This window comes from Vombatus ursinus, unplaced genomic scaffold (genome assembly GCF_900497805.2).
Source record: "Vombatus ursinus unplaced genomic scaffold, bare-nosed wombat genome assembly UNPS02003292.1, whole genome shotgun sequence".
Taxonomy (NCBI): Eukaryota; Metazoa; Chordata; class Mammalia; order Diprotodontia; family Vombatidae; genus Vombatus; species Vombatus ursinus.
Window position 1 is genome coordinate 1,537,714 of NW_020943070.1, and position 16,328 is coordinate 1,554,041.

Genomic DNA, 16,328 nt, shown 5'->3' on the forward strand with positions numbered 1-16,328 from the left:
ACACCACAAAAGAGCTGCGAGGTCTTTCCACCCACTCCCGTCAGAACAAAAAAGGACTCGCTTTGAAAAAACACACCAGTTGGATGCTCTGATGCATCTCTGATTTTAAAACCAGAAATGCATCTGTATTAAATACACGGATGAGCACACGAGGACGTGGCCACTCCAGACGTGCTCCTGCTTGCCTGATTTTGGGGATGGCAGTGCTCCACTCGCTGCTGGATGGAAGTAAAGATTCTCTCTCTCACACACGCACACACGCACACACACGCACACGCAGATGACTCGCAAACACAAAAGAACACCCTGCTTGCGGGCACAAAAAGCATTCTCCTGAAACCTTAATGCAGCCCCACTGGGTTTGGCGTCAGTCCTGGCTGGCCAGCCTGCAGACTGGCAGCAGCGTGGCCTTCCGATGAATGGGGGCGGGACGAGGAGGTGCACACACGCACGCGCGCACGCGCACGCACACACACACACACACACACACACACACCAATCACAAGCATGCCTGGGCAGTTACATGTGCCAGCACACACTGGTATTTATCGACCAGCCAATCACAATTTTTTTCCTTTTTTTTTTTTTAAAGTTTTTTGTTTTGTTTTTAAAGTGAGGCTCCGTCTAGTCTTCCCTCCCCCAACCCCCACAATTCTTTTGCCCTCCCCCCCCCAACATGGTAGACCTAAGGACGGAAACACACCCAGTGCAAACCAAGTTAAAAAGCTATTTTTCAGTATATATGTTTCTTAGCAACAACTTCCGTATAACATGAAAAAGTGAAAAACTAGAAACTAATTTTTTTAATTTTTTGTGTTGAAATTTAAATGGTATGTGTACTTGCTTCACATTGTCTTTCTAGGTTGGCGTTCATGATTCAAGTATTTCAAGAGTGATATGTTCTCTTTTTGGATTCATTTTCCAAACGAAAAAACTGAAGTTATAAGGGAGGCAACTATGTGCTCAGACAGTCTGGCAATGACCCACCTTTTTTTTTTCCTCTCTCCGTTTTCTTTTTTCCTTTTAAAAATGTATTTATTGCAAGTTGAAAAAAAAAACGAAAAGGTCGAGTTAGTGCTGCTGCTGTTCCAAAAAAGGTCACGAGGTCAGAGTTGAAAGTTCTAAGTTCAGATTGAATCCGACCCTCCTCCCAGAAGGTCACCAGGTAGCAAAGGAGCAGGGCTGCCCATCCTGTGGGGATCTTCCCCACTGGGGACCCCCCACAAGCTGGAGGAGTAGTTTGGGGGCCCCCACAAGGAGGCGCCAGGGAGGTCGCCGCCACTGCTGCCGCCCCCGCCGCTGCTCCACTGGCCGAGCCCTGCTGACCCCCCAAAAAGATTCAGGGCGGGGCCGACGGCGTCTGCCTGGCTTTGTCCCGTCTCCAGGGGCTGCCAGCCGGCGGCCGGCGCGCTTGGCGTCGCGGCAGGGGGAGGGGGCTGGGCTTGTGCCAAAAACCGGCTCACCTCCTCGTCTGTGGCAAACTCAGCCAGGATGGTAGTGTTTCCCAGCACACACCTGGAAAGGGACAGAACAGGAGTGACGCTCAGGGGCTACGATCTTTAAATCCTAAAAGACACCCAGAGAAAACATCGGAGGCTCTACTGGCAATGAAGATTCATGACAGCTCTGGTCCATCTCTGTCAGTGCTCTAAAACTGAGTGAGGCAGTCCTGGCGTGGACACACCCTCCACCCACGCGAACCAACAACTCCTCTGGAGGCCTCCCGACGAGCCTGAACCCCTATCCATCTGCCTGCGTCCAGCACTGGCCTCCCAGGCCCAGGCCACACTGACCCTCGGAAATCAGTCACACGGACCGACACCAACACTTCTCTCTTACTACTTAGGATCAGAGATCAGACTATTTCCGGAATGTAAGCATGCCTGGGTGCCTGACAGGAAAAACGTGTCTTGGCCTACAAACAAAAGGCCTCCTCTCCCGCCCTGCTCTTGGTGATGCTTCCCCAACAGGGACAGGAGGAGTCCCCGCTCCTGCACCTGCTGCCTATGTGAAGCCGAACACTGTGAGGCACTTCCGTTCTCCTACTGGCCTCTGTTCTCTCCTGTGTAAAATGTGTGCTACCCGCGTGCAGGAGCCCAGGCGCGGCTCTCCCTGTGCCCCGGCGCTACCCATACCCATTCTGGCCCCAGGGCTTCGCTCTGTCTGGGCCCGGGGGCCCAGGCAGGGACTCACATGTGTAGGGCAGTCTGGGCCTTGGCCGCCTCCTGTTTGGTGCTGTATCGGATCAGGGCTGTGCCCTGGGTCAGGTTCAGATGGAATGTCAGCAGCGGGCCATGCTGCATGCAGATCGTCCTCAAGGTTGACCCGTCAATCTAAGGACAAAGCACCCAGGTGAGTCACGAGAGAGGGGAGAAAAGAGGGCAATGGAGCTACTCAGAGATGTGGATTCTCAGCCGCAGAGAGAGAACAATGGCACAGCAGAAGGAAGCAGGAAAGAGAAAACCACCCGGAGGTTAAGTCCAAAGACCCCCAGACCACACGGCCTCGGGGTCCTCAGGGCACTGGGGAGGCAGAACCAAGCAGCCACTTTAGCTCCCCCAAAACACAAACTTCTGCTAAATAAATAATATGAAAAAATAGGAAAATAAAAGCATCAACTGAAACTGGTAACTTAATCATCCCAAGGTCTTGGCAAGCAGAGGTACTAGCTGCTCACCCCGCAGGCAGCACTGTGCCAGCTGCGCCCAGGGATCCCTGCTAAATGGGCCAGAGGCTGAGGATTCACTGAAAATCTCAGTCTGGCTTGGAGAGCCATTTACCCTGCCCTTTCAGGCTGTCCGTGGACTTCCAGCCTCTCCCTGCTCTCTCACACCTCCAGAGGCAGAGGTCAGGTACCAGGATGCCAAGTCTCCTCATCCAGGGCTCTGCCTGGACCCCTTGCCTTCAGAACCTTGATTATGGGGAGGTCCCCCCCACAAAGTGAGCAGGCCTGTGTGCTGGGACTCCTCATTCTGTGCCTCGTCCCCCACCACTCTGGGATGATAAAAGGACCCAGCACTGAAGGCAGGTTTCACTCGTGCCCTTGGGGGGGGGACCAGCTGTTTGGGGACACCGATTCCTGACCACTCTCCCTTCTTCCTCAATGACTTACCGACAGACTGGAAGCACCACGGCCACTGGCCAGCACGTTGGCAATCTGCACGATGACCCAGGCAGACAGAGGTTAAATGCCGCGCCGTCCGTACAGAGTGGCTACAGAGGCCACCGGTGCTAAGCTCCCGTTTCTCTCAGAGCCCTTCCATCTAATGCCCCTTTTCTGTGGGTCCAGGTTCCCATCTCTCCTCACCCATGGGGTTTCTTCTTGGCTCCCATCTCCAGCCCCACCCTCAACAAAGACCTTGGTCGGTTTGGCTTTTTGCTACCAGCGGGCAGCTCTTTTCACAGCCTCTCCTCACTGCTCTGTTTGCTACTGACCCGAGCCCTTACGATCTGGCTGGCAGTGCTCTCTGAAGCTAGCAGCCCTCGTCTTTTCCAACCTGTTGCCCTCTCTTGGCTCCTGAAGCTTTTTTTTTGGGAGGCAGCTGGGGTTAAGTGACTTGCCCAGAGTCACACAGCTAGTGAGTGTTATGTGTCTGAGGCTGGATTTGAACTCAGGTCCTCCTGACTCATCCACTGTGCCACCAGCTGCCCCTGCTCCTGACACTCCTGACTCTCCTCCTATTGGTCAGAGTGCCCCTCGTGATCCCCCTATGGTGAGGTCCTCAGTCCCAGGGGTTTAAGGTAAAATCCCTACATCCTGACTCAGTCCCAAGGACCGTCAGCTACTTTCTGGACGTGTCCTCCGGAAGGCCGCCCAGTGGCGTGGAGGCAGCTAACCCACCTGTGGATGCATCTCTCCTCCAGGGCAGGGCCTGGCACATGGGAGGGTGTTCATAAATGCTTGCAGGTTGGCACCTTTGCCACTTCCTTTTTCCTCTAGAGCACTGGTGTCAGACACACTGATTTAGAAAACCACAAATTAACACTGCCTATGTCATACTGTACTTTTACTTGTTTTGTTAAACATTTCCCAAGGACATTTTAATCTCGTTCCCACCACACTATGGGGTGAGTTTTGGACGGGGTTCGACACTTCTACTCTAGAGGCAGCTGGTAGCCTAGTGGAGAGTACGTGTTAGGCCAGGAATAAGGACGACAAGTTCAGGTTCAGACACTTCTGAGCTGTGTGGCCCTGGGCAAGTTACTTAGCCTCTGCCTGCCTCAGTTTCCTCAACTGTAAAAAGGAGACAGTAACAGCACCTAAACAAAATAAAATGTGTAAAAAGCACTTAAGAACTGCCTGACACATAGTATGAGCTCTGTAAAGGCTTCTTCCTTTCCCTCTTTCTACCCTTACCCTTCTCTGTGCTTCCAAGTTCCCAACCATAGTCAGCCTCCATTTTTCCCTCGCCCTTAGCATCCTGCCACTTTCCCATAACCAATCCCTCGACAAATCCTGTCAATTCTGTTACCATCTCCTGCAGTCTGAAGCTGCCAAATCGAACGGCCTGTTCTCTCTCCATCCCCATCTCCTCCTGCCTGAGCTCTCCTGGGCTCCTTTGTTGGACCTCCTTCCTGGTTATGTCCACCAGCTGTCAATGTCCCCCAAGGCTCAAAGCTGGGCCCTTCCTCTTTCTCCCTCTAGCCAACTTCATTTGGTGATGCCATCAGCTCCCATCTCTCTGCAGGTGTCTCCTCTATCGGTCCCCTTGGAATAAGGAGTCACCATAAACTTGACGTGTCTAAGACCGAACTCACTTTCCTTCCCCTTTCCAAACCTTCCTATTATTGTGAGGCTTGGAGCCTAGGGGTCATCCCTGACTCCTCCCTGCCCTGCCCCATCCAATCTGTGGTCTCCACCTTCAGTCTCTTAAATGCCCCTCCCCTGACCTCACTTCTGGACTAGTATTACAGCTGCAGGGGGCTCTGCCCGCCTCTAGCCCCTCCTTACTCCAATCCCTCCTGCAGCCTCCAAAATCATTTTTCTATAGCGTGGCTCTAACCGCGTCACCTCCCTCCTACTCCTTAAACACCAGTGGCTCCTAATCACCTCCAGGATCCAAGTATAACATGCTGTTTGGCTCTCAAAACCCTTTATGTCCCAGCCTCCTCCCTATGGTGTTCTTATCACCGACTCTTCTGTCCAGTGTGACGCTGGCCTCCGCCTCCATCCTCCAGGCAGCCTGGAACATTCTCCCTCCCTACTTCCTTTCAGCTGTGGCTGAGTCACAGCTTCTCCAAGAAGCCTTTCCTCACCCCCTTAATGCCAATGCGCCTTGCCACTCCATCCTGCCACGGCCACCTGTGTGTAGACTGAGATCCCTGAGAGCACTGCCCAGAGTCTTTGCCTCTCTGCAGACCCAGCCCTTTGTACACCATTGCAGCCTAACCAGTGTTTACCGCCTTCATCCCTGGGCTCCTGCCTCCTCTATACCTGCAGGGGCCTCTCGATTTCTCCGGCTGGTTTTTCAAGCTGGCATACCATCTCTTGCCTCCCTCCAGCTCCTGTACCTGGAGGGGCTCCCATCAAGGCCCAACCTGGGTGTCACCTCTTACAGGAAGTCCTGGTGGACCTGCTGCCATCTCCTTCTAGTGATCCGGTATATGTGTCTGTCTACACAACCCACAGGGTACAGTGACCGACCCTCCCTGCCCTCCCAGAGGCGGCCTCTTGGGCCAGGCTGAGAGAGGGTCTTCAGCCAGTGTCACACTCATTGGCAGCCGTTTGCCCTCCTGCCCATCTCAGCCAGAGAACTCTCATACCAACAAGAACACGGAGGATGAGTACCTGGGGAGTGAGGTTGTGAAGAACCAGCCAGTAACTAGGACGAGCTGTGCCGCCATCGCTCCAGGCAGAGGCTAGGGAGGGATGGAAGCAACAAGAGAAGGCAGGTTAGAAGTAGGCGGAGGGCAGCGCCCCCTCGCCCTGCCCGTGCCCCTGGGAATGCTTGGATCCCCTCTGAGACCCGGCAACGTGAGCCACCCCCGTCCTCACCTGAGGCAAGCCTGGAGTCCTGGGCCCCCCACCCTCTGACTGAGCGGGGGGCTGTGCTGCTCCAGGGAGATGACGGTTTGGGATTGGTCAGGCCAGGAGGTGGGCGGGGCAGCCCGCTAGTGTTCCTTGAGGAAATATGGTTTTTCCACATCTTGTTGGAGAGATGAGTGGGGTTGTGTCCTATGGGGTCTGGGGACCATGTTGATTTGTAATCAGTGAACTTTGCTAGAAGAAAAAAGGAAGGCAGGGATTACTGACATCAGGAAGGGCCCCCACAGCATTGGTTACAGTATGGTAAGAGCTCATCTTTATAGCATCTCATCTGATAGTCACAACAGTCCTATGTGGGACAGGCCAGGTTGCCTTCCTGCTACATCGGAGATGAGAAAACTGAGGCACGGAAGGGAAGTGACCTGACCAGGCTCCCACAGGACTTGAACCATGTCTGGTACTCTACCCATCATGCAGCCTGCAGTGGCCTCACACATATAAAATACACATTTTAAACAGAAGAATTCAATCTACAACTAAAACACACACTTTATAAGCAGCAGCATAAGGGAGACCATATTTTGACTACATATTTTGACTACGCATCTTCTTCATTTACACATCATGTGAAATTGTAAAATTAATGACTGTAAACTTGCGATGTTTATCAAACAATAAAAGATTATTCTTAAAAGTTTTTTTCTTTAAACATTACCTTCAAGTTAAAATTAAAGAAAATGCTTTTGAAAAATGTGGAGGTTCCTTTAGTTGTAGTAATGCATTCCTGTACTTTGGAAAATTGGCCCACTGAACCTTCAATTTGGGTCCATTAGCACTCCGCGCCCCCCCCCCCCCCCCCCACCATTAGCACTTGTTGAACTGAACTAAAAATACATTTAAAAATTCTACTGGAGTAGAATATTCTCAAGCCATCCTCTCATAGAAAATATTTTCCTTCTTTATATCTTTTCTCACAGATTTCAAGGTAAAAAATAAAGGAGTTTTTCCACATACCACTTTAAAGACAAACAGAACAAACCCTCCAAATTCCAAGCAGGAAATAAAACCAATCATTATTTTTTAGGGTCAGGTAATATGCTGTGCACTTGCTAGACCAAGGATTTGCCCCTGGGGAAGTCATCCTCCAGCTGAGAAGAAGGTGACATGTCGATCAGTGCCGTACAAGTACAAGCGTAAGGAGAAGCGCCCACGACGGGGGTGGGAGGGAATGGCCGCTTAGTATCTCTGAGCTGATGGAACGGGAGGAACAACAAACATTCCATTTGGCGGAATGGATGCAACAGAGAGTTTCCATCAGGCAACGACTGAGGCGCAAGGCCAGAAAAGCTGTCTGCCCCGGGCCACGGGCGGCTGTAGAAGGAACATCAGCAGAAGGCTGTCTTGAGGGAGTGGCTATTTCAGGAAGCTGAACCTGTACAGCTGGACTGAAGGAGGGGCAGACTAACCTCAGGGAGAGAAAGAAAAGGCAGGGATGGGGATAAAACAGGATACTGCAAAGGAGGAGGCCGTGTCCTGGACAGGAGTGTCTGGTGTCTAAAATGCCACTAAGCCGCTGGCCAGGATGAGGGAGGAGGGCAGTCCAGCGGCCTGCTTGAGAAAAAGAGGTCCTACTATGGACAGGCTTTCACTGCACAGTGACGCTTTTATTTTTCACAGCTTGCTAGATGAGGTCCACTGCGTATGAAGGGAGTGGATGTATGAACCGAGCTTCTGAAAAGGTTACCTAAGAGCAGCGGGGAGACACACTTTAGCAAACACTAGGAAGTCGCCGGCACTGAGGTTTTAATATAAACAATTCAAGAGCTTGAGGAAAAAACACAACATACCCCAAGCCAGAGAATTACTCGATCAAATCCAGGAAAGAAGCTTGTTAATGATGAGCCCTGAAATGTGGAACCGAGACCCTAATTCATGAATACAATTTAAAAAGCCGCCAAAGCCCGACGTGGACATCGGCTCGCTCTTTTCCCCCAATGCTCTGATGCATCTGTGATCTTGTTCACAATGCTGTCAGCCTTTCCCTTCTCTAACAATTAAGGCTGTAACGCAGACATGCTCCACCTCTCCGACGTTATCCTCTAACAATGCTTAGATTGCGACCTGCTTGGCTGGCAATAGGCTGCACCCCACTCACCCCCATCCAAGCTGCCTCTCTTGAAGTGAGCCTCGCAGCTAATTTTACGGAGGCTGTGGCACTCCAGGGCCATGCAGCACCACTTGGAAAAAGCCTCCAAGCCTCTGACACGTCCCTCCCAGCCTTACAGACCATTTACAAGACCCAGGTCACCGGGCTATGGCTCTCTTCCCCATCTCAGTCAATCACCCCGCCTTGCAATCGGGCTCTTGAACTCCTGAACAGCGCCTCTCCAAAGTTACTAATGATGCTTCACTGGTGAAGCCCAACAGGTCTTTCTCAGTTCCTCTGCAGCAGCATTTCACCCTGCTGACCACATCTTCTGAGCCAAGCCCTCCTGCCTGGCTATTCCTCCCAAGTCTCCTTATCTCTACTTTCCCCTGCCCTTCGGTCCACCTGTCTCTTGTCTGAACTCTTCCTACGGCTGTCCAGAGCGCCTCCATCCTTCTGGTCTCTGGGGTTTACCACTATCACGCCCTCCTTGGCTCCCCATTCAATCCACTGCCAGTCTCATTCCTGCCCTCAACCCTCACAGGAGCCCCCTCTTCTCTACTCCCTTAGTCACCAGCTCACACGCCTGGACTATTGCAATAACGGGTGCCCAACTGGTTCCAGTGTCTGCCTTCAATGCCAAAGCGTATCTTCTAAACTGAAGGTTTAAGCAGGTCACTCAATGAACTCTAGGGATTGATCTCTGGAATCAAATATGACATTCTTGTTTAGCATTTAAAATGCCTCATAACCTGGACTCTAGTAATAACTTTCTAATTAATAGGGTCCCTCAACCCATTTCTCTTCACTTCTAATTCACACTCCACAGAGGCCAAAGTAAAAACACCAAAGCACACATCTGAGCGTGTCACCTCGCCACCCCGACCCACTCCTGAACAAATTCCAGTGCTTTCTCTGTTACTTTTAGGATTAAATATAACTGCCATGGTTTGTCATTTAAGGCCCTTCACAACCTGATCCCAATCTCCCCTACCTTCTCTAGTCTGCTTACACCTCAGGCCCCTTTTTCCTACCCATGGTGTGCCCAGCATTCCTGGCCATGCCCCCCATGCCTGAGGGGCACTCTGCCTTCACCTCTGACTCTCACTATACCTTGTTTCCTTCAAAATTCCTAAGGCACACTTTCCACATTACAATTTATCTTATGTTTATTATGCACATGTTTTTCTACGGGTATTTGTTCTCCCTTAGTAGTCTGTAAGTTCCTTAAGGACAGACATGGTTTTGTGCAAAATGCCTGGCACAGATTAAACACTTAATAAATGCCTCTTGCTTGGTAAGAGCTGGCAATGGGAGATCAAGAGATGGACATTTTCCCAGACCTGTACGGCAACAACTTCACTGGCCCCCAAATCTTGAATTAACTCTCTCCTCACCCCGCCCTCTCTGGGTAAGGGCCACCACCTCCCAGAGGTCCTTCCTAAGCCCCTAGCTCTTAGGGCTGGTCACCAGTGTCCCCTCACTCTCTAGTCTGTGTGCACCTCTAAGTGTTCCACTTGTCTCCCTCTAGAATGTAAGCTCCTTGAGGGCAGAGATGGTTATACTTTTGTCTTTGAAACCTCAACGTTATCCTTGAGCACATGAGAAAATGATAGGCATTTAATAAATGCCCAGCGATCGATCAAGTCATTGTTTTGTTTTTAATGGAGAAGTGGGGTCATTAAAAGGGCGGCATCATTGCCTAAATGTAATCTGGCCTCTTCTCCTCCTGTTTCTTTTCTTTCCTTCTTTTATTTTTGGTGTGAGGCAATTGGCGTTAAGTGACTTGCCCAGGGTCACACAGCTAGTAAGTGTTATGTGTCTGAGGCTGGATTTGAACTCAGGTTCTCCTGACTCCAAGGCCGGTGCTCCATCCACTGTGCCACCTAGCTGCCCTTCTCCTCCTCTTTCTGAAGTCTCTCTGCCAATCCAATCGCATCCTTCATCCACTTGGTTACTGCAGTGTCGAGAGCATTCAATCCTTTCTGAGTGAAAATGGAGGTGATCTATGATCTTCCCTCCCCTGTGATGTTCCAAGGCTTGGGACAGAAAGTCGTGTAGCCTGTAACTCGGAGCGGCTCGAGGGAATTCCTCTTTCATTTGGACTCTAAGAAGGACACCATTCACGACAGCAGCACTGTGTTTTGAGCACTGCCTGATGGTAATGATGAGAGGACTGTGGAACACAGCCATCTGGTGTTGCATCTCTTACCTCCTTTAAAAATGATTTTTAACGTTTATCGATGTCTTTCATTTTTACATCACCTTCACCTCTGAGCACATCCCTCTCTCCTCTCTCCCATACAATGAGACATCTCTTGTAACAAAAAACTTAGAGTAACTCAGTAAATCAAAACTGAGTCTGAAAGCATAGCTACTGTTCCACATCCTTGGGTTCCTGCCTCTGAAAAGAAGGGAAGCTGATCCATTTTCTCACCTCTCCTTTGGGGTCAACCTTGACTATTACACCATTCTAACAAAAGCAGACATCAAACCTTCATGCAATGTAGACTATCATCATAACACACCTGTTCAAGACGGGAATGCTAGCCTATGGGGCAGCAGTGAATATTCTCTCAGTTCCATTTTTTAAAAGCAGCACTGTGGTAGTTTTCTCCCCAAGCCTTACTCATCCTCCCTTCCCGTGGTACCTTAAGAATTTATCCCTCAGTGTCCTTAACACTCCTTCCCCTCCAGCAAAGACCTCCTCTGTATATGCTTGGTCTCCAGGTCAGCTGCTCTAGCCAGGCTTCTTCTGGAGAGTCCAAATGTGGTGGTTTCATCATAATTGCTGAAGAAAGGAGGGTGATTTTTTTTTTTAAATTTGTAAACATCTTTATAGAGCTTTTCCTTTTTTGGGGGGGGGTGTTTGCTGTCTTTTCTGTTTCATCTTTAAATTCACTGGGCATGACTTTTCTTCGTGGGAACTCTACTCAAGCTTTCTGAAAATACTTTCTCCCCCCTCCGTTGCTTCTTGCCATTTTATGAGCTAATATTGCATAGAAACGTCTACCACCAATCAATCAACAATCCAATGAGGGTGACGCTGAACAAATCTGTACAACAAGCCACAGACAGGATAAGTAGGAAAATTCAGAGGAGTTAGGAAAGGCTTCCTGTAGAAGCTGAGATTTTAGCTGACACCTGACAAGCAAGGAGGCCAGTAGGCAGAAAGAGGAGGAAGAGTGTTTCCAAGTATGGGGGATAGCCAGAGAATGCCTGGCGTCAAGAGATGGCGGGTCTTATTTGTGGGACAGTCAAGAAGCCTGTGTCACTGGATAGAAGAGTATGTGCTGGGGAGTAAAGTGCAAGGAGCCTAGAAAGATGGGAGCGGGCAGGTTACATACGGCTTTGAATGCCCAAAAGAGCATTCTGTATTTGATCTTGGAGGTGACAGGAAGTCAATGCAGTTTATTGAGTTGGGGGGTGTGAGTGACATGGTCAGACCTGTGCTTTAGGAAAATTACTTTGATAGCTGAATGAAGGACGGACTTGAGTAGGGAAGATGAGGCAAGCATACCCACCAGCAGGCTACAGCAATAAAACAGGTGAAACCAGAGAAGGGATTTGAGAGATATAGAAAGGTGAAGTCAACAGATCTTGGCACCATACTGGATTTGGAGGAGTAAGAGAGAGTAAGGAGTCCAGGATGATTCCTAGGTTGTGGGACTGAGAGGGTTTTGGGGTGAAAGATAATGAATTTGGTTTTGGACATGTTGAATTTAAGATGTTGACTGGACATCCAGTTCAAGAAGTCTGAAAGGTAGTTGGAGATGCAAGATTGGAGGTCAGCAGAGAGACTGGGGTAGAATAAGTAGATCTGAGAATCATCAGCATAGAGATGGTAATTAAACCCATGGGAGCTGATAAGATCACCAAGTGAAGTACAGTTAGCCCTTGAACATTGTGACTTTCACCACTACAGTCTCATACATTGTGGGTCAGCATAAGAAATTAAATGGGAATTTTTTGGGAGTTTTGCAGAAGCTGAAGATGACACAGGGAGGCCAGCAGATGACAGAAAAAGTTTAGAAACTCAGAAATTCATAAAATATATATGTGGTATTATATGTCAATCCAGATTTTAAAAGAAGGTACTGTAAATACCCCATAAAAGAAAAAGAAAAAAATTTAGACCTCTTCTCTGGTACAAAGGGAGGGCCAAAAAATTTTACACGGATTTTCCAGATCATGGAGGACACCATGCCCCTAAATCCTGTGATGTGGAAGGGATAATGTAGCATAGAGGAAAAAGAAAAGAGGGCCCAGGCTAGATCCTTATGGGACACCTCTGGTTAGCGGGTATGATCTGAAGGAGGACACAACAAAGGGGACAGAGGAGGAATGGTTAGATTGGTGGGAGGAGAATCGGGAGAAAGTGCAGTCCCAAAAACCTAGAGAGGAGAGTTATCAAGGAGGAGAGGGTGGTCAACAGTGTAAAGGCTGTAGACAGGTCAAGGAGAATGAGGACTGGGAAAACCGGATTTCACAACTAAGAGTTCATCAGTAACTTTGGAGAAGAGTAGTTTCGGCAGAATGATGAGGTAAGAAGCTGAACTGTAAGAGTTAAGAAGACAGTGAGAAGAGAGAGGGTGGAAGACTATTGTAGATGGTCTTTTCCAAGTACTGAGCTACAAAGAGAAGAGATAAGGAACCATAATTATCTGGGATGAAAGGATCAAGTGAGAGGTTTTTCAAGATGAAGGAGCCATGGGCATATTTGTAGGCAGTAGAGAAGGGGCCAGTAGACAAGGAGGGGTTGAAATAAGTCAAAGAGCTGAGACAACAGGGCGAGGGCAATCTGCTGGAGAAGGCATGGAATGAGATTGGTTAAACAAGCAGAGGGGTTGGCCTTGCGAAGCAGTAAGACTGCCTCATTGTGAGAAACAGGGGTGAAGGAAGAGAGGAGCAGAAGGCACCTGAGTGACAGGAGATGAGAAGGAGGGGAGAAGAGGGAGACCACAGTGAATGGTTCCAATTTTTCCAGTAAAATATAAGGCAAAGTTCTCAGCTGGGAGGCTTAAGGAGGGATGAGGTTTGGAAGAGCAAAAGAGTGGAGTGAGAGAGTGAAATGCCACCATCTTTCTCTAGTATTTTACAAAAATGCACACTCTAAACCAGTGCAGTAGATAAGAGCGGTGGACTTGGGATCAGGAAAACCTGGGTTCCACTCATGCTTCTGATACTGCCGAGCTTTGTGGTCACCAGACTTCTCTGAGGCTGTTTCCTTATCTATAAAATGGGGATGAGTAATAATTGCATTGCCTTCTTTCTCCACATGGTTACTCACAGGCTCAAATCAGATAAAGTATAGAAAAACTTAAATTTAAAATGCAACATAAATGTCAGATACTGTATTTTTAAGGAGACCAAATGTCTGTTGGCTGATGCAGTTTCTAGAGTCGTTTGATCTTGCAATGATTGATTTACATTCACTAAATTTCCTTAGGAGAGCCTAATAACATTGACATCTGTTCTTTTATTCATTTCCTATTTTTCTGGATCAACAGGTCATCTGAAAAGATTAGGCTGGGGTCACATTGCTTCTATGCCATTCTCATTTTCAGTTTTCACTGTAGCTTAATGTTGATTTTAATCTTTCTGTTTTAAAAATTTTTTATTATTTATTTTTTTAGGCAATTGGGGTTAAGCGACTTGCCCAGGGTCACACAGCTAGTAAGTGTCAAGTGTTTGGTCTGAGGTCAGCAGATTTGAACTCAGGTCCTCCTGACTTCAGGACCGGTGCTCTATCCACTGCACCACCTAGCTGCCCCTGGGGAGCTCTTTTTGTTCAGTGCTCAGTGGGAGGAGGGGGAGAGAAGGCATATTTGTGCAGGTTAAAAGGAAAGACAATTAAGGAGAGGGAACGTCTGAAAGGGCAGGAGGGCTTGGGACCAAGTGAACTTGCAGAAACGTTGTCAGTACTAAGGATAAGAGTTATTTCTTCCTCTTTGGATGAAAGAAAGGAAGAGAAGGCCCTTGTGCTGGACAGCCATTTTTTGCAGTGAAATAGGAAGCTAGGGCTTCTGCTGAGAGAAAGGGGAGGAGAGAAGGTTGGGGCAGTCACTGTGGAGAATGAGACGGTTGACCAGGGAAGAGGAGAAGGATCCCCACATAGTGCAGATTGGTTGACACAGTGGTGGCAGGCTTCAGCCAGCACACGTGTCTAACTTCCTCTGGCACACATGTGCTGAGAGGCACAAGGGCTGGAGGAGAAAAGCCAACCGATAGCACGTGCCAGTCCTGTACAAAGCCTGGGGCCTCCTCTCATCCTGGCCCAGTGAGGAGCGCTAGGCGGTAGGGTGGCCGAGAAGCCAGGGCACCATGTTCCTCCGAATGGAAGGAGACGGAAGGGCTCTGCCAAGAATGGACCAGCTGTCCGAGGGGAGTCACCACCAATGGGGCGAGGAAGCCGGCGCTGGGTGGGTCACAGGGCAGCTGTCGTCCCAACCGTGCGGTAAAGCTCACGCCCCCTTTCCTTTAGAAAGGATCCCAGCCAAGGAGAACTCCAGCCAGCGAGGACCTCAGGAAGCCAAGCCTCACCACTGCAAAGCCTGCAGAAGAATGAGCACTGACTTCTTCCCCGGGATCTGCCTGAGCCACTGGCCTAAGAGGAAAGGTTCACAAATCCAATCGTTCTTTCCTTGAGACCTTCAGAAACCAGAGCTGGCACTGACTGAGGGCGGCTGATGGACAGAATCACTCCCTTACTGCCCCTCCAACAGCTACGTGGCTGACAGTACAAGCTGACGTTCTTTCAATGAAAGGAATGTAAACACCAACTGGCTGGCGCATGAATAAGAAGCCTGGACTCCTAAATCCCCTTCTGATATTCTGAGGGTGCATGTCCCAGTTTCTAAGTTAAAAATCCCATTTGTTCCTTTCCTTGCTTTCTGTTAGGGGCCTGAAAGGCAGAAGGCTGGGAGAAGTGATGAACACAGGCTGGACAGCCTAAGAGGGGGTGATGATAAGCATCATGTACGCCTTCTCCCCGGCCTGGACCTCCACAGTCCCCCTGCTCCCTACCAAATAAAACAGACACACAGACCTCATTCTGTCTTACTCAAAATTGTTCTTGTCCTCAGCGTGGTTTCCAAGTAGATCTGCCCGTGCGTGCCCGTGAGTGTGTATAGTTCAAAACAAGCAGATAAAGTTGGACCGAGATGGTGCAACCAGCAAGTTCCAAAGGAAAGAAGAGAAGCCGCACTGCTGCTCACCCCCTGCCCCCGTTCCTGCCGAGCCTTACCTGAAGTGCTATGAACGTTGGTAAAGGAGTTGTCAGAGGCACTGTAGGGCCAGGCACCAGGTGAAGGCAGCGAGGTGTTGAGGGAAGAATTAGACCCTTTGGTCACACACGGGATGGAAGAGAAGAACATGAGAAACCAAGTTAGGGTCAGGAGTGAACAATCAGAAGCCACGGCCGCCTCTCGGCAGAAGGAGGCAGATGATTTACACAAGGAGTGTGCAAACATCACACGTTCTTGCCTTCTGGAAGCCAGAGAGCAGCCACACCCAGCCCGGCTCCCCCAGTCACCTGTGGTGGTGTCCCGCAGAAGTTGGTGGTCAGTATCTACAATGGGAGATGTGGCTGGACCCCCGAGCACACTTCCTGGGGTCACATAGGGGTCAGACTCAGGGTCGATGTTTTGTATACCTTTCCACGGCACTCCTGGTTGGAATTCTAGGACAAGAAGGGTAAACATACCATCAGGTGGTCACAAGAAACTGACAAATGAACGTCGAGAAGGATTCCTGAGAAGCCCATTGTAAATTAGCAAGTTCTGAGAGTCTGAACCAACTTCCCCACAGATTTCCGTGATCCAAGTCTGAAGTGTTTTTTATCTTCGTGTCCTGGCGTCTCTCTAGGCGCTAGAATCAGGGTTACAGGCTCCTTCTAGGGAAGGGCTGCGGCCCAAGTGTTAGGCAATGACAGGAGAGGTCACTTAAGAGTCCCCAAATCTAGGGAGAGAACAGGCAGCAGAAAGGCAGAGGGCGAGTGGTGGGTCCAGAAACCGGAGGGAAGAGGGGGCCACAATAACCTCAGGCTGTCTGCTAATAAGACCCTTCTGTGGGGTGTTGTGATGTGGGGGTAGCGATTTTAGCTAGTCTCTGTAGTAGGCCAGAGTGGGGAGTGCTAAATTTTGTAATGCCAATGTGTTTAGATAACATAGATTGAATCAATGACTCCTGGGACCC

The 16,328-nt window shown here is 49.6% G+C and overlaps 1 protein-coding gene across 5 annotated transcripts in view; it reads right to left on the reverse strand.

Moving 5' to 3' along the window:
* Positions 1 to 671: 671 nt before the first annotated feature.
* The window catches only part of TNRC6B (trinucleotide repeat containing adaptor 6B), a 214,771-nt gene continuing 199,114 nt past the window's right edge, over positions 672 to 16,328 (reverse strand). For all 5 annotated transcript variants that reach the window (XM_027872529.1, XM_027872521.1, XM_027872514.1 and 2 more), the window contains 6 exons: positions 15,667 to 15,813; positions 15,379 to 15,474; positions 5,996 to 6,220; positions 5,789 to 5,859; positions 2,194 to 2,333; positions 672 to 1,515 (listed from right to left, as the gene is read on the reverse strand). In XM_027872529.1, coding sequence (XP_027728330.1) covers positions 1,128 to 1,515; positions 2,194 to 2,333; positions 5,789 to 5,859; positions 5,996 to 6,220; positions 15,379 to 15,474; positions 15,667 to 15,813 — 1,067 coding nt within the window. In that variant the 3' untranslated portion in view covers positions 672 to 1,127. The remainder of the gene's footprint in view (positions 1,516 to 2,193; positions 2,334 to 5,788; positions 5,860 to 5,995; positions 6,221 to 15,378; positions 15,475 to 15,666; positions 15,814 to 16,328) is intronic.